Source organism: Corvus cornix, chromosome 21, assembly GCF_000738735.6.
Source record: "Corvus cornix cornix isolate S_Up_H32 chromosome 21, ASM73873v5, whole genome shotgun sequence".
NCBI classification, from domain to species: domain Eukaryota; kingdom Metazoa; phylum Chordata; class Aves; order Passeriformes; family Corvidae; genus Corvus; species Corvus cornix.
In genome coordinates, this window is record NC_046350.1 from 4,461,208 (window position 1) to 4,483,172 (window position 21,965).

Here is a 21,965-nt window from a genome sequence, read left to right on the forward strand (position 1 = left end):
TTGAGTGGTGCCATAGCCATAGGCCTGGGCTGAGTGTCTGGCCCAGGCAGGAGCAGGAGTAAAGGGGAGGAGTGGGAGAGCAGGGATGAGCATCCTCACTTTGGGAAGTGTTTTCATTCCTTGCAGGCCAAAGAATGATGAAGAGAATTACGATAGAGAACATCTCTCCAGGGAAGCTGGAAGTATCCTTGTTTGGAGCATGTGAACTCTTCCTTCAGCCTCTGCTTAATCAGACTCTGTCTATGCAGGAGGAACTGCTGGACACCAAAGCACCAGCTCATCTTCTCTCTTGAGTTATTGATCTCTCAAAAGCTATAGATGGTTAGTTCAGACCAAAGACATATAAACAATACGTAGAATCTGTTCTCATATATTTTTTCTCAATCTTTATGAACTTTTTTCCTTGAGTTGCACTGTTTTAGCTGGGATTCTCAGTTCTGAATCCCAATGGCCCCTTCCTGTTGGTCAGAGCAGTTGGAATGCTTGAGCCAGGTGAAAGTAAACCCCTCATCATCTCTTTTTGTCCAAGGGAGGATAAATGGGTGAGTAAAAGACACAACAGCAGTGGGGAAAAGAGGAGAGATGTGAGGGGTGTGTAGCACACACGTGTTATCAAGGAGATAACAATGAGAACAAGGAGAAAACCTTTGTTCCCTGTCCCAACACTTGGATTTTATCTGTGCCCTAAACCCAGGAGTTCTGGGATGGTCGTTTGGGAGGGGTCAGCTGGAGGGGTGGGGATTCCCTCAGCAGATGGACTAACCCAGGCACCCTCTGGGCAGTTCTTGGAAACTCTGGACATCCAGGTGGCAAAAACCAACCTCAGCCTCCGCCTCTCCGGGCACGGGGTGATGCCAAGCACTGTGTGCTCCGTGGGAGAGGTGCTGGACATGGGATTTGTCATGGCCAGGGACACGGTGACTTCCACAGTCAAGGTAAGGCCTCTGTGCAGAACTGCAAAGCACAGCAGGAGTTCTTGTAAGGAGGGAGACAACATAAACTGTCTCCTCCCAGATTTTGTCCAAGTGTGTCAATAACCAAAGTCCAGTATTTGATGGGGAGGGCGGGGGTTGGTGTGACACATTATGGGCAGCACTAATTGTGCCTTTGGTGGCATCTGGGGACACAGAGCTGCACTAAGGCAGCAAAATAAATTCAGCCACTTTGCAAACTATGGATCCTACAGGCCTGAGAATCAATTTCCTTAATGCAAATGCTGTTGTGTGAATGAATGTCACCAGATAGAGAACACTTCCACCCTGACCCTGCCGTTCTCCGTACAACTGGAGTCGCTATCACCAGCGCGGGACAGAGACCGGCAGAAAATTCCATCCTTTCTTACATCCTCCGTGCAGAGAACAGAGATTGTTGGTAAACTTTCTTTTATTCTTTCCTCTTTTTCCTGTGCTGAAGACTCAGGAGGTGTAAAGCAGCACTGCTGTGTCCTCTTAGATCCACACAACTGTCACACCTGGGGCATCACAGCCCTGAAATTAAAGACCTCATTTTGCTCCCCAGTAGGAGCTGTAGTAATTCTTTCAATATGGGGAGCTGTAAATTTATGCAGCCCAAGCAAATACCCACAAGTAAGGAGATATCAGTGTTTAAATCTAAATAAGCCCACATTGTAATTGCATATTAAATATTACATTTAGAGATGTCCATCTCTCTAAAGAATATAGGAAGGGTTTGGTGATGTTGCTTTAGTTCCTCTGCAGATGAATGCGTCAAACTGATGGATGGATTTCTCTGGTGTTCTAACACCCTGTTTTGCAGCAAAGCCATGTATCAGCTCTTATTTATTTGCTGTTCCCACAAAAATTAAATGGGTTTAAAATTTATGAAGAAGTAAAACGGAGCTGTCCTCCTTTTTTATCTGTATCCTCATTTTTGTTTACCAGGAACACAGAACTATAATGGCTTCAGTGTGTTCAGCGTCTCTCCAACAGGAGGAAAAATTGAGGCTGGGGAGAGCCAGGATTTTGTTGTTACTTTCAGCCCTGATCATGAAAGCCTCTACTACTCTGACTGTCTCAAGGTTCTGCTCTTTGGCAAGGTGAGACAATCGGGATTATGAAAATAGTGTAAATATTGGATGAACTGCAGTAGGGAGGAGAGGGCAGCTTTGGGGCCTTCTGACTTTCTTCAGGTTTAGATATTGTTATTAATTGATGACAACAGTGACTTGGGGTCCATCCCTGTCCTCTCCCACGGCGTGCTCGGGAGGTGACGGGAGCTGAGCACAGCTCCAAGGGGGCTCCTGCAGGGAGCATTTAATGGCAGAGCAGAGGGGAGAGGGGAGCCCCACCTGCCCAGCACGGCCTGGCAGGAGCAGGAGCACCAGGGAGCTGCTCCTGCAGCCACTCAGTGCCAGGTTCCATCAGTGGAGCTGCCCTGGGATGCTCCCGCCGGATGCACAGGTGGCCGCGCCACGGGCAGCCCTGGCTCCTGCCAGGACACCAAAAGTTGGTGCAGGGTGACCACTAATGCCCAGCAGCAGCACTGCAAACGGGGCTGGGGCTGAGCAAGAGCTGCTCCTCTCCTTGCCAGCTCTGGGATTGCAGTTAGGAATGCACATCGGGATAAGCTGAAGGTGAATGGACACTTGACCCAAGTTTGGCAACAGAGAAGTTTTGCCTCTTTTAGTGGCTTTTGTATAAATAGTTTGTCCAGTCCCCTTCTGAGGCACATTTCCCAGGTTGTTTAAAACAGAAGTGCCAGAGTGGGCAAGCCCAGGGGCAGATGCAGAACTCCTGCATTAGAGCCCAGGATCGTTGGGATCGTTCACATGGGAGGTGATGCCACGATTTCCTGGTGCTGCTGGGTCAGGTGCCAGTGGGATTCAGGTGACCTGAGCTGTCATCTGCATCCAGGACTTTCTGTCTCACCCAGCAAACAGCCCACGAGATCCAGCTGAAGGGTGCAGCCCGTGATCACCCCATGTTTGTGGAGGGGGGAGTGCCCCTGGATGTGCCCGTGGAGTCCTTGGCTGTGACCTCACCTGTGGCATCACAGAAAGCACTGGAAAGAGGTAAAAAGCCACCACTGTTTATTATGGAACAGGGAGGAATAAGATATGGGAACGTTCCTCTTCCTTTAAGAAAAAGGAAATTAAAGACAATTTTTCCAGAATCAGAAAAAATAAGCGTTATGGTACAGCATATAATCATAATACACAAAAAATGCAAGAAACTTTCTCATAAGGAAAGTTTTTCTCTTCATTTCAATGCAGTTTTGTCTTAACGATGATCTTCCACCTCTGCAACTTCCCTGCAAAAATGATTATAATGTAATACTACTATGAGGAATTAAGATACATTTGCTTTCTGCCACTTCTCTGAGGTGTATTAAATGTTTAGGAAATTATTTCATATATAATCACATATCCTGGATCTCCTGTTTTTCCTGTAATGAAACTTTCAGGGGTTTGAAGTTACTCTTCCTTAATTCCTTGGGACAGGATCTGTGTTCAGAGACATGATGCAAGCAGCTCCTAACTCCTGAGCTGTAAATAATTCCAAGCACACACACAGACGCAGGAATAAAGTACACAGAGGTGTGTTCCACAGGCTAGAAAACAAGCCTGGAACTTGATCAACAAGTAACAATTACAGTTTAAAATTGCAAATTATCCAAACCCTCCTTTTCCTTAATTCCTCACTAACTCTGTAAAAGGATCTCTTTATCTGTGCCAACTCCTGAGTTTGCCACATCACTTTGTTTTGACCCATCCTGGTGCAATTTGTGTTGGTTCCAAAACTGCCAAAGGCTCAGTTTTCACTGTCTCAAAGTTGACTTGGTTGCTGTTTGTTTAGGGCCACAAGAAGCAGTGAAGTCCCTTCTCCTGCTCCTGGAGTATGTGGAGGGCTCAGCAGAGCCAGCCAGGGCAGAGCTCACCGTTGGGGCCATGCAAAGTCCTCTGCTGGCAGCCAAGAAGGTGAGGGAAATAAAACCTGCAGGTTTGTGCCAGGTGCTGTAGGGGATCCTGACAGTGTGTAAAGGGCTGCCCGTTCTTTCTGTCCAAAATTCACAAATTAAAAAATATAGCTTTTAGGGTTTCTGGTAAATTTTACATTATAAAAACATCGGTGTTTGAAAAGATTATTTTTCAGGGGCTAATATAAGAAATTAGCCACAAAATTTAGCGGTTTGCTTCCCCAATCCTGAAACACAGAAGTTGGAGCCCAGAACTGAATTACAGTTCTGATCCTGTTATTTTAATGGAGTATTTTGTGACAAGGTGACACAACGAACGCCACAGTGGATAGCTGGAGTTTCAAAGGGCAGCTCGGGCAGGGGCAGTGCAGCCTCCGAGGCCCAGGTGTGACTGTGCCGTGTCTGTGCCAGGCCGTGGAGTTCAGCCTGGACAACGCCCCGGAGCTGCAGCGGGCTGGGTTCGCCCTGGACGGCCCGAAAGGAGCCCTGGAGCGCGGGCAGCTCAGGCGCATCGGCGTCTCGTGGGTGCCACCTGCCGACCTGCAGGTGAGGCACGGCCCCGGCGCGGCACCGAGCCCCTGCGGCTGTCACACCGGGCTCCGGCTGCGGTGTGACACAAAGCTCCTGACGGGCTGCGACAAAGGGCTCCTGTTGGGCTGTGACCCACAGCTCCTATTGGGATGTCACCGACAGCTGGGATGTCACCCAGAGCTCCTGTTGGATTGTCACAAAAAGTTCCTGTTGGATTGTCACAAAAAGTTCCTGTTGGATTGTCACCCACAGCTCCTGTTGGGGTGTGACCCACAGCTGCTGCTGGGTGTGAGCAGCACTGGTGGCTCGGACACAGCCGGGTGACAGCTCGTATGTAGTCCCTGAGGGAGCAGGGCTGGTACAAAGACCCCAGTGGGAACAGAAGCTGGGAACAGTGGGATGATCTGGAGCCTTCCTGCCTCCCCAGGGCTGCACTGGGCTGTGTGGTGACAATGACAGGGGTGAGCCACTTGTATCCCAAAGAACTTGGAATCCCTTCCTCCAGGTCACTGTTACAGAGCCCAAAGGCCAAAGTGCTGCTGCTGTTCACAGGCTCTGATGTCCTGAGGGAGCTCTGTAGGGCCCTGGGACAAAATTGCTGCAGCCCTGCCAGCACAGAACTGACTTTACACAGATCACTCTACAACACTGCTCCCATTTCTTCAGCCATGGGCTGCCTTTCCTTTGGCACATTCCTGGAAGTCAGTGGGGCCTTTGGATTTTCCGCTTTAGGAGCCCCATTGCCCTGGCTACTTGTGCCTTGTAGTGTAGAAGTTGGATGTGATGTCCCAACAACTCCACGGGGCTGTGATTGCCCTTCCTGATTCACATCCTTGGGCATTCACAGAGACTGGAGGAATTGACTCCCCATGTGTGGGATGGCAGAATGAGTAGCTGGTTCCAAAATTAAAAGATTTCTGCCATCACATGCAGAAAGAGGCAGCAGAGTTCCTGGCAGGATGTATCCGGTCCACATCATGCCTCTTGGTAACCCCTGGTTCTTACACAACACTGAGCACTCACTGGGGGCTGACAGGATCTGTTTCCTTCCTGGCCCTCTCTGGGAGCTCTGCTGCTGCTCTGTGCCCAGCTGCCGTGGCTGTGACGTGGGGACAGTCTCTGTGGCACGCTGGGGACAGAGTGCTGAGTCACTGTCATACCTCACTGGCTGCTGCATGAGCATCACTTGGGGATAGAGAGGAACCAACACAGTGGGCTGTAACCTGTCACCTGTAGCTATAACTGGTACCTTGAACACTGAGATGTGAGACAGAGTTTAGAAGGTGATTGACTCATGGCTCCTATGTCCAAAACACCAGGTTGGTTTTGTGTGTGGTTCTTTCTGCAGACCAGTGACCCCCCACTTGTGTCAGCCCTCCTGACTGTAAAAGGTGACATTACGGAATCCTACCGAGTCCTCTTCATGGCAAGAGTTGTGTCTGCATCTGCTGCCACTGACTGAGGGATCCAGGCCGAATGGAAAGGAAGATGGATGCTTATGATACTGGGAAATCCCTGCATCTCTGGTGAAACATGAGAAGATTTTGAGATTGTTGCAAATAAGTGAGGGCATCAGGGATGTGGGAAGGAAGGGCCATGTAACATTTCTGCTCTGTTTCCCCCAAAGTTCTCTGTAAACTCTGGTGCCAGTAGCTTCCTTTTCCAGCTGATTCTGTGACAATAATCTTGTGTTAGAAGAAAGAATTATTGAGGGCCCCAAGCAGCTATACCTGCTGTTAATCCCTTGTCTCCCAAAGGTGGGCATTCCATCAGGAGGAGTATCTGGTTTACATCCACATAGGTGAGTTTCTATCTTTTTCCAATTTCGGATGCTTTTTATAGTATTTGAAAAAGCTTTGGCCTTTTTATAATCAGAATAAAGTTTCTTATTCAAGCCTTCTCCAAATCATTTGGGCAGTGACTTTTACAATGTACAGTCAAATCTGCCTGATAACACTTGGTCAAAGGGGAATATTCCTGTGCTGTTCCGTGGATTTGGTCAGACACTTGCCAGAAATCCTGGCTGTCTAGGAACTTTGCATTTCTGTATTTGCCTTCTGCTGAATTCTGGCTGAGAGCAGAATCCTTCTGTTCTGGGGAAGCCAGAATGCCCTGCAGGTGTAACTTCTGTCAGGAAGCAGCAGCTGGTTCAGGGCAAGTGCAGAGCTGGAGAATGGAGGGAGCAGGAAGGCCATAGCCATTAGAAACAGGATAATCCTGTGCATCTCGTATCATGCTCTTTCCTGAGTCACAAGCAGTCTGTGGCAAAGTTCCCTCCCCACCACTCCAAGGGCATGTTCCCTGATTCAGATGATGCAATCAGAAAATAGAAACGTTATTTGTAAATATCCCCGTGGTAACAAGCTAGGAACTGCAGGGAAAAGCAGGGAAGCAATTGTCACAGGGAACATTTTAACCAGGCTCCCCCTTTGACAGAGGAGGCTTGTAGCAGTGAAGAGGGGGTTGCTTGTTTTTCCAGCCTGTGTGTTTGATCCATTGAGATGTGTTCTCATTTAATAATGGATCGAGTGGCTGAGGAGTCACTTAACTCTTCAGTCTAAAGACTGCAGATGCTGAAGCAATCCCAGTGTCCTGGGGTGGGGAGGAGCTGGGGGGTGGCAGTGCCAGCCAGGGACAGCTCTGCTTTCCTTGGAGGCCCTGGGTGTTGCTGCTGGCGCAGCTGGGCAGGCGCCTGGAGCTGGGCACAATGGGCTTTGTGTGCTGGCTCTCCTGCAGCCCCAAAAGGGTGAGTAAATGCCACTACATCAAATAAAACCATTGCACAGAGCACTGCTCACTCAACAGTGACCTCATGGTAGGGGAGTTGTCAGAAAGCAAGGAAGGGCACAGCGTGTGGGAGTGGAGGAGCTATTTCAAGCACTTAATTTGTGGGCATCCACTGTGTGAGGATCCTTCAGATTTCACTCCTGGAAGCCAAAAAGTGATGGCTGACAATAAATCAGTCTCCAGACTCTGGCTATGATAACCATAGAGAGTGCTGAAAATGTGTATCTACCAGGCAACAACACCCCTGTCTTAGGAATCTTCCACTTCACAGAGGTCAGGTACTGAGAAGAAGCATCCAGAGGACAAAAAGAAGTAAAAAAATTAAAGAATGCATGTAAAAACAGAGATATTGGTGCCCTCACAGGGTTAGGCTGGGTAAGGAGCAGGTGCCACCAACCGGCTGAAGGCACCACTGGTACCCAACAGCTCCGTGTGAGCAGAGGTGTCACCCAGTGTACCTGCATTCCTGGGACTGCAAAACTTGCATCAATACTTTCACAGGATTGAAGTGAACATAAGGTTCTGGGTTTCACTGGTCAAAGTTTCCATGTTTAAAACTCAAAATGTGTTTGTTCTCTCAGGGGGAGGTTTGGACCAGAATAACAGGAACAGGTGGTTATTTCTGGAGGGCTGAAAATAAAGTAAACTCTTCCTGTAAAACTCCAGCTGACGTTCTGTAAAGCACTTATGGAAATCTGAACAAGTTCTAGTCCCTTTCATAAGAGAAAAGCCTGTTATTTTAGCTGGCGCCTCAAAAGTGATCATATTTGACTTCTTGGGGGCACAATGGCTGCTCAGACAGGATTGGGTTTCCCTCTCTTGGATTGCTTTGTTCTTTGGGGGCACAGAGTGCCAACCCTCACATGGGGCAGCACTTGGGCAATGAGAGACACAGGCTGATGTGGAAGGGAAAACAAATGGTTGGATGTGGGAAAGCAGATCCATTGGGAAAGTGTGCAGGACACTACTACAGTTACTGTCTCTGCAAAATGTAACCTTGGGTGTTCCACTGCCATTGCACTGAGAGTTACCACAGTTAGAATCTTCATGGTGCAAACCTGCAATGGTCGGAGAGGCACACCTTCAGTTTACTGGAAATTTAGGGATCTGTGAGGATGCTCCTACCCACACAATTCTCATGTAGAATGTATTTTATGTGCAACAGCTTCTTGATATTTCTCCAATAAACAGAAAATTGACTGGGACAAATGAAGACTGGAAACAATTCCCTGGTAACTTAGACACACGGAGCTGACCCAGGAGTAGTGGGTTTAGGCAATTCCTTGAGCACAGAGCTGAGGGTGCTGGTGTGTTCTCCTGGCATGAATCAAAGCCAAGTCCCAGTGCCCAGCAGAAGCTCAGCACAGCTCCTGCACGTTCGTCTCTTGGAAAGGCACAAAATCCTGTTCAGTTCTGTGCTTCCAGAGTGGGTTATCCACAGTCGTAGCACAGTGGGCATTAAACCTGCCAGGGGACTCCAAACATGGAACCTGGTGTTTCTGTTCCCATATTACAGGACTCCAGGAGGGATGGAGCTGTTACTGTGAGGACAGTATGGAAAATGCCACCTCAGAAATATTTCCATATTTCCCAGAAGATTAAGTTTTCTGCTCGTCTAACTGCACTTGTGACCATTTTGCTTTCAAACTGAGCTTTGCAACTGTGACCACTCTTGGGTCCCTGGACACAAACTTGTGCTTTCAGATTTGGATCTAAAAGCAAACACGAACTTCATGGTGCTGATGCAGTTCCGGTTTAATGAGTAATTCACACTCGTGTATGATCTTTATAATCCTTAAAAGCAAACCCAGCTCATTTCTAAAGCAGAAAGTGAGAGAGTAAGCACTAGTGTCATACACATTTATTAATTCATGTTCTGCTTCTCCAGAAGTGACTTCAGCAATTGCTTCACATGTATGAACACAGGTTTCCCTAAATGAGCAATGGCCCCATGACCTTTAGCAGTGCTAGAAGGAAACAATGCTGTCACTTTGTCACATGCCATTGCTGAACCTGGAAACACTGGGTTTCAGTTCTATGAATCAAAAGTAGGGAATATCACCTGGTGCTTTCCAGGCATTGTGTCCGTTGGTGCTTTCCACGGAGTGGCTGCCCCCGGGATTGGGCTGGGCTGGCCCTGCCTGGACACCAGATGCCAACAAAGCCACTCCATCACTGCCCTCCTCAGCTGGACAGGGAGGAGAATACAACAAAAGGCTCACGGGTGGAGATAAGGAATTTCTACATTTGAAATGTTCGACACAGTTAAATAGCCTGGAGCAAACCGATCCCAAAGAGCCGTCAATACCTTTTCAGTCGTGTTTCATGTGTTTTAACAAGACTATTTTTAGAAAGGGAAATTACCTGCTCTTCTAAACATTTGTTTCTGACTCATATATTTCATACTAGGTTTCTCATTCCTTTATTTCTCCTTCAATCCCTCTGGCATAGCAGAGGCACAGGCGTGTGTCCAGCTGCTGCACACCTGATGCATTCTGTTCTGGTAAGAGCATCGAGCGCAGTCCCGAATCGCTACAGGGAAATGTCTGCAAGCCGAGCCCTCTCCCTTCCCTGTATCCCCTCCCTGACCTCCCGGTCACGGCAAGCGGGGCTGGGGCTGGGGCTGGGGCAGGGGCACTGCGGGGGGAGCCGGGCAGCTCTGCCCCGCCCGGCCCCGACCCCTCCCGCGGGCGGGCGAAAGAACCGGAGCCGCGGGGCCCGGCCGGGGCGGTCCTGCCTGGTCCTACCCTGCCCTGCCCCGCCGAGGCTCTGCCCCCCCGGCGATGATGCCGGTTATTTATTCCGCTGCCCAGCACGGGCTGTCCCCGAGGGCTCGGTGTCCCCTTTCAGCGCCGGCCCCGTGTCCTTGAAGCAGCGGCTGCGGCTCCCCGCGGGCTCCGGCAGCCGCGGCGCTCACGGACACTCGCCCGCACCCTGGAGCCTCCCGAGCACATGCAGCAGCGAGACGAGGCACTTTTCCTTTGGCCACCTGCTGATCCCATCCCGGGTTCCCCCTTTTCCTAGGCATCGCTCTGTTCTGGGAACAACTGTGAGAACTCTGCCCGGTGAGTAACCCACTGCCTGTTCCCAAACCTCTCCCACCGTGACCAAGTGACATTCCCACACCAGGACAGCGACTTGCTGATGGCCATCCCTTACAACTTCAGTTTCGATCTCTAAGACAGTCAGCAACTTTTAAATTTCACTTGGCTGCCTTTGCTCTGTAGACTGAGGTGAATGGTCCTCTCCCAAGACGACTCTGAAACGTCACTTTGGAACAGTTTGCAGATCCTCTCCTGTGGTCAGAACCATCGTTCTGGTACAGGAAATCCTTTGCAGGAGGTTCAGTACGTACAACCCTGCTGTGGCAGCTGCACTCATGAAATGTCACAGGAGCTGTTCTCCTTTTGTACTGCACTACAGCTGAAAAAAGCCATTTCTGGCTGCATTGGACCTCTGCAAAAATAACTTTAGAATATCTGGGGGACGCAGGCAGTTGTCTAGACCAGCATTTTCAGACAGGACTATGGTATGAGGCACCTCATCTCAGCTACCTTTAAATAACACTAATTTGGTTTTTTGGGAATCCTTCACGAGTCACTCTCTCTCCCAAGCAAGAGTAAAGCACCACTCAATAAAAACATTTCTTGATTCAGAAGCAACTTTTCCAGTGGGATTATTTGCATGTTCTCATCTGGAGTAATGGTACAGCTATGAACAACAATCTAAAGTGGTTTTGCTCCATACTCTTATTGAGTGCTTTCCCTTTCCCACCCCAGGGAAGTGCATTCCCTGTCATACATGCCTTATTTAAACCAGTGAATCATCTGCCTTCCTTCACAGATGCCCTCAGAACATGTCTGATTGGACAAGTCTGTGGTATGTCTGGTAAGTTGGCTTTTAATCTTACTAACCCAGAACCATTTGGAAGTTGTTATGAGCAGTACTTGGAGCAAGGCAATGGAAACGCTTCTCTCGGGCAGGATCAGGGAAGGGTTTCTCTGTTTTCTCAGAGCTGCCAGAGGAATGGACTGGATGAGGCATGGGGAGATTGGGTGTCAGGTGGGGACCAGCATTCATCCAGGGCTGCGTCATCTTTCCCTTCTGAGTGCACTGGAGTTGAACTGAAGGGCTTGTTTGTTCTTCCTAAATAGCCAGAGCTTTGCTGGTCATTGGCTCTTTGCACAGGGCAGCTTCCAGCAGGGATTTGTTGGGATGTGGCACTGCCCTGTCCTCGGCTCGCTCCCTTCTACAGGACAGGGACAGTCACCCTCTGCTGCGCTTCCTTCTGAACTCCAGCGAGCACAGAGCTGAGCACTGCCTGCTGGAGTGCCTGGAAAGGGGAAACTGGGATAAGAGAGAGAGGATTCACAAGGGGATTCATCTCTTGTCTCACACGTGTTACAGGTGCCCTGACATAGTTTTCATGGTTTGCATTCTGTCCATACTTTGGTGGCAGCACACAGAGGGAGTTGGTTACTTTTACCTCGTTCAGTCTGGAGCAATTTTGGTTGATACTCTTTGCTTTCTTAACATGTGCTGCTACACAGAGCTGTTTAAAAAGACACAGTTACCAAAAATGGATTGAGAAAGCTTCTAAAAGCCTCCATGAGAAGAGTGAGTTACTTTGAGAAACTGAGGGGTGGGAAGGTGGAGTTTCAGTGGAGAGGAGAACCTGAAACACAGATACATCAGCCTAGGTACATTGTAAATTGTTAAATGACAAACTTCCTTAAACAATAGCTAGAGATAGAATTGTGTTTTCAAGGCATAAATATAATTTAATATAATATCATTGCCATGCTCATTTATAAAGAGAGGCACTAGACTTGTGGAAGTTCATGCTTGTATTTCCCTCCAAGTACAAACCCTCTCCTGCTGTGGAAAGCAGAGCCATTCTCCCTGCAGAGAAGTTGAAAATAACCCAAAATAGTGAATGTTACAGCACCTGTGAGCCAGAATGGATTGTACTGATGGGCAGTAGTTCTTCAACTTGTGACTGAGTATTTGTGATCCAACTTTCTAATCCAGGATCCAGCACCATTCAGAACTAAATCAAGGAGGCTTGGCCTGTCTTCCAGTTATTTAGAGTGAAATTATATTCTGATTTAGAATAAGTAAAACATAAGCAGTAGAATGATGGTGTTTTCCCTCCCTCTTTCAGGTTGATCTTGCTGACGGTGTTCCTGCTCCTGCTCTGTGGGGTCTCAGCGAGCTGCATCAAATTCTGCTGCCGGAAGAAGAGGCTTCCAGTGGAGACCTTCCCTCGGCACCCTTGTGACTTGACAGCGATTGGCATTGACAGTGACAGCACTGCCCACAGCACAGTGACCTGTGAGTATCCTCTGGGAGTCACCTGTTCCATGGAGCATTGCTCCGGAACCTGTGCCTGGAATTCTGTGTCCAGCCCCGGCAGGAATGGGAACTTCCCAGTGCACTCCCAGAACAACTTCCAGCCCCACAGGGTGGGCACAAGACGTGAAGGGAGGGATCAGGGTGGCACAGTGAGTGACAGTGAAGACCAGGAGTGATTCTATATGGACAGCTTTAGTGTACAGGGCAAATGTTCTGACACCACAGAAGTCTGTAATTTCCTGGAAAAAAGCAGGGCTAGCCCTTTATATATCAGTGTTCCACGCAGGTGTTTAATTTTTATTTTTCATTCTTTTTCTTCACAGCATATAGCTCATGGCAGTACCCTCCAAGTGTCCAGATTCCTTCGGTATTTGTGGATATGGATAAGAACACTGTGTCCCCTCCAGCTTACAGCCTCTATGCAATGGACCTGCCACCTTCCTATGATGAAGCTGTTCAAATGGGAAAGCAAGTGGCATGGATAAACCAGAAACTTAATGACATCCCTGAACAGGTGACACCCGGTGGGCTGAATCCCAGCCAGTCCCCACCTGACACAATCAACAGAGATCCAGCAACACAGGCAGATTCAGAAGATTCAGAAAATGCCACAAAAGAACAGCCACAGATCTGACTCAGTTCAGATGGGGAGTAAAGGAAGGGAAGGACTGTAAGAGTTAAAGAAGACATGAAGAGTTTGGGTTTATAAGTAGGTTATGATGGAAAGATGTTTCTTCTCATGCCCTTGTAATGATCTGTCAGAAGAAATGTTTTCTGTGACTGCTGTAATCCCCTGGTAAAGCTTCTTCAAGGATATGAAATGAGGTAAAAGGGCAGCGGTTTAAAAATGCCTGTAAAAGTGGGACATGAATGCTTGTTCATCTTCTGATAAAAAAATTGTTCCTTGTGTCCAGCAATAAAAAAGGTCAGGAGAATTTTGCCACCTTGGGAATACACACTCAGAACAGTACAAACAGGAAGCTGTTGTTCTAGAACAGAAGTTTCCCAAGCTGGAGTTGAAGGGGGAATCCCAGCAAGTGACACTGAACAGCCTCTGTAGTTTCTCTTCTTTTGAGAACGTCAGCTGTCCAGAAAACTGCTGAGGACAAAGTGCTGCACAGTGGCTCATGTTCCTCAAGGAGCAGGAAGATGCCAGGACAGGAGAGAGTGGAGGGAAATGCTTTGTGTTGTTTCACAGCTACACACAGGGAAGGAGACAGATGAGACACGACACTTCTGTCGTGGTGGTGGTCATGACACCTGAAGGGATTGTTTCTGAGGTTTTGTAAATCTTTCCATTTCTATTTTCAAGATGAGTTGCCTTGTGGGTGGGTTCCTTTTGCTATTTGTTTTTTCCAGATAAAGTACACATTAATTCCAAAGAGACACTTGCACACATGGTTTGGTATTACTGATGTGTTTCAAATATTCATCAAATGTTTCAAAGACGCCTTTATATTTTGTTATCTGCTCAGGTGTCAGGATCTCAGGCTGCACAAGAAAGGAAAAATACAGGTTCCTGGCAGCTTTTACCAGTTCAGAACATGGACGAGCTCAGGAATGAGCAGGGTGACACAAAACATGCTCGTGCCGAGCCATCCAGAATAAGTTAGAGATACAAATACCACAGTACAGGCTGGGCAAAAGTTCAAAGAAATTACTCTTAGGGATGTTCTTCATGAAGTACTGATAGAGGGATAATTGCTGAGCATCATTTTAAAACTGGGAGCTTGGAGCTGATTACAGCAGTTGCATCCCAGACAAAAATATGGGCTGTTGAAGCAGGTTTTTAATGCCAGCTCTTTCCCTTGCCCCTGCATATTCCAAATGATCCGAATTTTGTCCACTCCTAAGCAGTGATTTTCTTTGAATCCACTTTAGCAAGGTGCTAATCTGGCTGCCTTTAAGAACATGAGCAATCGCCAGGGTGGCTCATTGCTCTGGAAAAGAGCAGCAACCAAAGCCTGAGCACTCGGTGCTATTAGCGAATGTAGCATAAATTTAGGTGTCTGTCATTAACAGGCAGCAGAAGTGGTGGGCACAAAAGCCTGCACAGCTTTTAGAAGACTGTTATTCTCTGACAACCATTACTGCAAGAACTGCCCTGGAAATGAGCACTAATGATTTAAAAATGAAGATCTCTGCCAGCCGCAGGCCCGAGATGCTGCTACAGAGTCATGTGTGTGAGCTGTCCGTGAGTCTGGCTCCCGAGGGAAGGGTCGCTTCTATATTTAACTTACATGTAACTTACTATGAGGGTTGACTGGTGTAACAAATCTGCTTCTCTTGTGTCTCCTCTCTGTCATCCTTCATTATATTTCTCCTGTTTTATTCTTTCCTCTGCCTTCCTTATCTGTGTCAAGATGGAGACTGGGAATAACCCAGGGTAACTATTTGGATGTCTCTGGCTGGAAGTCCAATATGTGCCCAGTCCTGGATGTCTCCAAGTCACAAATACAGTAGATGTATTTTTATTTATTGACATTTTCCACAGCACTCAGAACAAGGTTTCTGCCCTTTCAAAGAAGGAATATGTGTTGGAGGGAAATGGCTGAGCGCTCACTCACAAGTAGAGATGGGAATTCAAAGCCAGGCAAATGAAACAACCGTGACTGACACAAGAGGGCAGTCCCTCCCTTCTCGCTGTGTGCAGAGGATCGTCACCGGCATCGGCTCGGGAAGGGACTGAGCTGGCTGGACGAGGATGGGGAACAACCACCGCGGTTCGAGTTCCCTGCCCTGCCCTTCGCGCCTTGGTTTGCACAACGCCTCGGCACGGCCTGACACGGGACCTGCCAAACTGCAAGTTTTGCTCTGTTTGATCAGAGGAGATGCAAAACGCCAAGAAAAGCCCAAATGCCTGTGACTTCCTAGGAATAAGGGCATAATCTGGTGTTTCCTTTCTAACACCTAAGGAAAAGTCATGTTTTGCCCAGGTTCTTGCCTTATAATGTGGTTCATTAACTCGAACAGAAACCATGTGCTAACACCAACTACTGACCCAATCAGCCCTCAGGAACACGGACTGTCCTCTGCACACCAAAAGCAGCTCAGTTTGCTCCGTGACCTTCATAGTTAGGAAATTATTAAGGCCTTTCTTGTGACCTGCCTTCTCTAGAGCCTGCTAAGGGTAACCCCATGCTGGAGTCCTTCTTGCAATGGAGGGTTGAAGAGATCCCTCATCCCTACACAACTCCTGTTTTCATGGAACAGTTAGAACTTCACATTTTTGAAACCTACAGTCCTCTATCACTTTGCTTGAAATTGGTCAGTGGATTCAGAAGTTATCAGTTGGGTGTGCAGTGTGGAAGGAGGGGAAGCAGGACACAGATTTGACTGTGATTCCAAAGCCTCACTTCCAGAATAAACCAGGTTTAAAAAGAACACCAGGTGGGAGGTTGGTCCCACAGCAGGTTATAGGCTTGGCCTGATGGAGGATCTAAGAATTCTGGTTTGTCAGGCTGGTGGTTTTCACCATCACTAGATGTGTTCAAGTCTGATTATATCCACACAAGCTTTGTGACATCTCTAAGGGAAAAGCCCCTCTCTGTAATTACCCAAAGTGCATTTTTAATTGTGATTTATATTTGGTCCCCAGTTTGGCACTGTTCAGCATGCAATTTTTCTTCTCTCATTTGTTCAAAATGATCATTTTGTCAGTTATTTTCTGCTGTTCTTTGCTGGCTGTGTGAAAGAGCCTGTGCTGGGGAGATGGACTGCTGAGGCTGGAGCCTCCATCACTGTCTCTCCTCTCACACAAATGCACTCAGCACGAGCACTTGTGCTCAGAAAGAAAACGCAGCCATGGAAGTAAATTTCCTCAATAATTCATGGGCTTTATAGCCCAGAGCAAATTATACCTTGGCTCTGTCACGAAATTCAGGTTGCAAATCCCTTTATAGGCAAGCTCGTTAACAATATAAGTAAAGTGGTACCTCTAGAATGGCTTTGGTAATTGATGCATTATAATCTTTGGAGAGTATTTAGTGGTGAACCTTCAGCATCCAGACTGAGGCATCGGAGGGGTCTGGATACAGGAAAAGTCAGAGAAAAAAAACATTTCTTTGTTTGCCTTGCAGTTGCCTTTGTCTGCCTCACTGGCCTCAAATTTCTCAGAAGGTTTGGTTGCTTTGTTTTCTAACTGCATTTTGTCTTTATCAGCTGCAGTTTCTGAGGGAAAAGGTTCCCTGCTGCTGCCAGTACAGATGAGTGGGACACTTGGACACGTGCAAAACCTGCTCATTTATGGAACAAAATATCTCTGCCACAACCACTTTCCACAATCTTAGCTGCCTAGTTCTGATCCTAATCCTCTTTGCCTGTTAGAACTTTTTTTGCTTAGGGAGACACTGCCTAATATTGCTGCTTTCCTTCACCCACAATTAAAATTCAAACTGCAAGAGATGCCTTGGAATCCTTTTCAGAGCAGACAATGAAAAAGTATCACAGGGGAATTGTGCTCTAAAAACTGGAAAAGACAATAAATGTTTTATGAAATTCTACATCCTAAGGTCAAACTCAATGCACAAAAAAGGCTTAGGTGCAAACACACATTGCTGGGAAAACATTTTGTTCTGGTCAGTCAAAATTTAGAATATAAGATGCCAGAGCTCTTTTTATCTTACTGGGAGGAAAAAGAGGCCTGTAGAAAAGAAGGCAGACTTTCAAAGATATTTCAATTTTTTTTTTTTTAAATAACAAAGCTCACCTTGAGCACTCAGAGAAAGGAGAAAATCAATTTCTATTTCAACCTAGAAATGCCTGAATCTGCAGTAAAGGGCTTAATTTTTATTCACTTTTTACCTGCTTTTCCTCAAAAAGGAAACAGAAGAGAAGAGACTGATGTCACGCTCTTATTTGTGCATTGTTTTTTCTCTTTCCATGCTAGGAGTTTATGGCATAAGCTACTTCCTTCCACAGCTAAGGAAATGAAGTCCCAAGGTCCAAGTACTGACCTGGAAAACCCAGTTTGCTGCCTTTTCTGCCAGACTTCCCACATGACACTGGTCTGTAGAACAGGGACTGTAGCACTGCCTTTTCTTGCACAGAATTTGGAGGATGAATACATTGAGCGTGGGCTGCGCTGTCATATTGAAATACAGGTACAGTCAGAGCATGATGAACTTTGTGTGGGACATGAAGTACAGGAAAAAACCTCCCCACTCCCTCCCCCTCTTAAGGGGCAAATCTGGAGAAGAAACTTGGGCAAAGTGTGAGATTTAGAAACAGCCCCTGGACTTCAGGTGCCTCATCCAGTCATCATCACAACATTCCTAACTAGGGGAAGATGCTGAGGGGAGAGAGGCAAGAAGCTTTGTTCAGCTCCACGGGGCTGGAAATGCTTCATTCCCCAAAACCCCTTGCCAGGCAGCTGTCAGAGAGCCCAGGCCGCTGTGCTGAAGGTAGGAGAAGCTGCTCTGCCCCGCACATAAGGTCACTCCAGCTGGGTTTGAAGGCAATAGAGATGTGATTAGCCGGCAAAGCAGACGGCCATAAAAATAAACACCCAGTGTGTGTTTGGAGAACGTTTCCTCTGCCCTTGGCTGAGCTGCCTGCTCCCAGCAGATGGGGGAAGTGAGCCGGAGTGGCCCCGGTGAAGGTCGGCTGGGCAGACTGGAAGGCCAACACACAGAGCAGCAATTACATTTAGTGCGGTTATTTGGAGGAAAAAAACCGTGGTATGCTTTTATTCCTTACTTATTTCACATATCGACTTTTCTCTCTTGATAAAAGGCCCACCGTACCTGCTGTAAAATACTGAAATTCAAATTACTTGGGCCATCTGGGAAATAAAAAAGCGTATGTTCGGTTATTTTCCACTGTAATAATGAGGAAAAATTCGGTGATAACGAGTAGGGTTATCTTTCAATCAAGAAACATCCTGGAGTGTGACAGACTCCAGCTCTACCACAGATATCCTGGGCATCTAGATAGGTACCAATTTCAATGTCTCTGCCTCTATTTTCCACTGGTAAACAATTCTAGGATCCAGAGGTTGGAAAGGACCTTTGGACATCCCCTAATCCAGCCCCTCCTGCTCACTGGGGCCAACCAGAACAGCTTGCCCTGCCCACTCTGGCTCTGAATTCTCCAAGGATCTCACTGCCCATCTGGGCACTCTGTTCTACTGTCTGACCCCCTCCCCCCTTTACAGTGAAAATAGGTTTTTGAATGTTTGAGTGGAATTTCCTGTATTTGGGATTGTTCCCACTGCTTCTTACCTTGCAAGCTGGTGCCTAGTGAGAAAAGTCTGCCTCTGTCTTCTTCCTACTCTCCCCCCAGGTATTTATACACATTTATAGATCCCTCCCGTACCACCTCATCCTGAGGCCAAAGACTCCCAGCTTGCTCATCCTTCCCTCATACGTCAGATGCTTCAATGCCTTAATCATCCAAATATTTAACTCCATCTTTTCTCCAACTTGTCTAAATCATCCAGGAATTTCCCCTGAATTCCAGTGCGCTGTTTAATGGATTTCTACTGCATGTGGAACAAAGAGCTGCAGAAAGCAGAGCGTGAAGTCCCCCGTGGCCGCCTGTCCCTGCGCCTCCTCCCCTGGCTGGCGGCGGTGCCACCTGGGCACGAGCTGATTGCAGGGCTGGCACTGTCATTGCATCACCTCACACAGCCGGGGAGCACCACGAGTGCGTGACGGCGGCCACCTCGGCGTGGCCCCACGGGAAGGAAATTGCCAAGGTGAAATCAGAGGAAGATGCATCTCCCCTCTCTCCTCTGCTCTACATGAACTGTTTAATCAGAAATGGACGAGCTGCTGGAAAGCAGGAAAAATAAATGCAACCTTCTCCCTGCTTTGCATGGGGCTTTGGGGTGGAAGGTGCTACAGAAATACCCCTCCTTTGGGAGACCATGCTTTAGAAGCGCAGGAAATTGCTTGGATTAAAAAAAGAACACAAGGAATAATGCTTTTCCAGCCAGAGAGGGAAGAGAGATTTCCCTTCCTTTCTCTAGTTTATCACATTGTCACCAAGAAGAAAACCGTATTTCATCAGAGCATGGCCTTGCTCCCCCAGGTTTCAAACAAAATGGTTATCGATGAAAAAATCGTACATGAATTGTAGCTAGAGATACTGCAAACCCACTGCTCAGTGCTATGCCAGAATAATAATAATGAAAATTCCAAGTTTCTCATTGATTCCTACCTCTTGGTTTCCTAACACACCCCACTCTTCTAGGTACAAAACCTACACCCCAAAATCTCCAAGCTTTAATCAACATGCAAGATGCCAGGTAACACATGTTAATGTAATTAGCACAAAAAATCAGGATAATTTGAGGAGCTATGGAATTAGTCTGGTGACTTCTTCATCCACTTATAATTATAAATCATAAAAGTGCAAGTGTGTACATGTGTCTAATCAACTGATGGCTGTCACACACAGCCCTTCTTCCTGTCCCCTTGATTTGTGTGATCAGGCCTGGTCCTTTCAGGTGGCCCCTTGGTGCCTCTTCCTTCCGTATCTCTGTGCAGACACTTACCCACAGACCTGTGGTCAATCCTGATGCCCAAACTGGCTCCTTTGAGTCTGAAACAACATTCAGAGAAATGAAACTGAAAAAAAAAGGGAGTTTCTCATCCATCTGGAGATGGGGTGGGGGATGGAAGAAGCAACTGCTAGGTCCAAAAATCAGTCAGATTGTTCTTTATGACATGAGCCCCAAACCACAGGTGTGCATGTGGAAGGGTCTTCCTTCAAATCTGCGTGTTTGAGCTCTAGTGATTCACATCTAAAGCTGTGGCTGCATTGTCTTGAATTCAGGGAAGGCTCCAGTATAAAATCTCTGGCACAGGAAGTTCAGTTTCCTCTCCAGGTTTCCTTCCTCCACCTCCTTATATGCAGAATAGCATGGAACTCACTTCAGCCTTGCCACTGTGAGTGAAAACTCTTAGGACTGCAGAGCAGTTTGAGTTTATGGCCCACACTTTCAGCTCAAGTGTTCAAGGAAGGCAGCACAGGTCAGTGGATCTTGGTGACAGCACTTAATCCCAAAATATCCTCAACTGCTGAGCTGTGTTTTGTACCTGCACATGAAGCTGCACCCACTCCCCAAGCAAACATAATCAACAAGGGTGATACAGTGTCCCTTAGTGACATTCACCCCATTTCCACTGTCAAATTCTTATTGATGACACTGGGCATCAATCAAAGGCAGAAAATTTGGCCGTCACGTAACTTTGATACAATTACAAAGTAAGAAAAACTGTGGAAAAGCAGGTTTGGATCCAGTCAATGCCTAAGCTACCACTAATTATAACAGGCTCATTTCACTTTCTAGATATTTATCTAGGCTTTGGTGTCCTTTAAAAACAGCTTGCTAGACTCCAGGCCAAGGGCCAGGCAGTTCAATTGCCCAGTTTGAGCCTCAAACTAAAACAGGAAAAATGTGAACAGCATTACAACTGGAAGTCGATGTGAAGTTTGCTGGGAGAATGGCAATGTTTGAATGTTGCAAAACATTAGATCTCTGAGCTACGTCCGTAGGAACAGGATCTGTGTGTCTGTGAGCAGAGATCCTCACCAGCATCCCAGAAGCAAAATGCCATGGAGTGGGCACTCAGCAGGGCTAAACTGCAGTATGGCAAGGCACTGATGCAGCTCATGATGCTTCCAGTTCTGGTATCTGGTTGTGGGGCTCTCTCTGGGATGTGTGGCTCTGCTACCAGAGCACAGTGCATGTGTTCCCTCCAAGAATTCTCTCCTGGTGTAACAAACCCCGCAGGCTGTACTTGCAGAGTGTGACTAAGCTCCACCAAGCAGAGGTTATTCCATCCCCAGCCCCTCTCCTGAACAGAACGTGCTATACTGGGGAAGGAACAGAGGCAGCACCTGCCTCAGTACCTTTCACAGCACAGCTGGAGCAGACACCCGCAGAGCTGCAGTGAGAGAGGGAGAGCACCTGCACGGCTCAGCCCCCTCCAGGACAGCCCCAGCACGGACTGTTCTGGGCAGTGGGACTGGGAACAGGACAGGCAGGGAGCTCTGGTACGCTCCTGGATCGAGTCTTTGTTCCCAAGATCCCCCCTCTTCTCTCCTCTCCACTGCCAGACAGAAATACACAGATCTGGCTTTAGCTGTAGCACAGCCTCAGCAAGTGCAGAAAATAACCTCAGGCAGCCCATGCAGACAGAGCAGAACACTGCCCTTGGCTCCTCTCTGCCAGCTTTCCCAGGAGACACGTGTTCCCAACGTCCAGCCTCCCGCCAGGCTGGAAAAACGCCACAATCTCAAAGCACAGACACAGGGGAGTCACCTCACTGCCAAAGGCAGCAGGTCGGCCGGGGCAGCGGTGAGGGGTTAAAAGCCACGAGTCACCTGCTACTTCATACAAGAAAACA

The 21,965-nt window shown here is 47.6% G+C and overlaps 2 protein-coding genes across 7 annotated transcripts in view; both read left to right on the forward strand.

Annotated features, from left to right (window-relative positions):
* The window catches only part of CFAP74 (cilia and flagella associated protein 74), a 38,853-nt gene extending 30,132 nt beyond the window's left edge, over positions 1 to 8,721 (forward strand). For 4 of the 6 annotated variants that reach the window (XM_039563998.1, XM_039564002.1, XM_039564003.1 and 1 more), the window contains 9 exons: positions 127 to 182; positions 423 to 542; positions 783 to 935; positions 1,242 to 1,371; positions 1,902 to 2,056; positions 2,893 to 3,031; positions 3,816 to 3,937; positions 4,348 to 4,482; positions 5,816 to 8,720. In XM_039563998.1, coding sequence (XP_039419932.1) covers positions 127 to 182; positions 423 to 542; positions 783 to 935; positions 1,242 to 1,371; positions 1,902 to 2,056; positions 2,893 to 3,031; positions 3,816 to 3,937; positions 4,348 to 4,482; positions 5,816 to 5,929 — 1,124 coding nt within the window. In that variant the 3' untranslated portion in view covers positions 5,930 to 8,720. Of the gene's footprint in view, positions 1 to 126; positions 183 to 422; positions 543 to 782; positions 936 to 1,241; positions 1,372 to 1,901; positions 2,057 to 2,892; positions 3,032 to 3,815; positions 3,938 to 4,347; positions 4,483 to 5,815 lie in introns of all 6 variants that reach the window. The other 2 variants (XM_039564004.1, XM_039564001.1) reach the window with 2 other exon arrangements.
* A 1,326-nt stretch (positions 8,722 to 10,047) lies between these two features.
* On the forward strand, positions 10,048 to 17,111 carry TMEM52 (transmembrane protein 52). The gene is made up of 4 exons (XM_010405862.4): positions 10,048 to 10,319; positions 11,098 to 11,142; positions 12,419 to 12,588; positions 12,933 to 17,111. Exons 2-4 carry the CDS (start codon positions 11,111 to 11,113, stop codon positions 13,241 to 13,243), a joined length of 513 nt encoding a protein of 170 aa, XP_010404164.1. The 5' UTR covers positions 10,048 to 10,319; positions 11,098 to 11,110; the 3' UTR covers positions 13,244 to 17,111.
* The last annotated feature ends 4,854 nt before the right edge of the window (positions 17,112 to 21,965 follow it).

Bases quoted from the DNA above. Each gene is read 5' to 3' on its own strand.
- TMEM52 (XM_010405862.4), top strand. From the start codon at position 11,111: ATGTCTGATTGGACAAGTCTGTGGTATGTCTG. The intron at 11,143-12,418 runs GTAAGTTGGCTT...TCCCTCTTTCAG, and splicing joins ACAAGTCTGTGGTATGTCTG to GTTGATCTTGCTGACGGTGT. The intron at 12,589-12,932 runs GTGAGTATCCTC...TTTTCTTCACAG, and splicing joins TGCCCACAGCACAGTGACCT to CATATAGCTCATGGCAGTAC.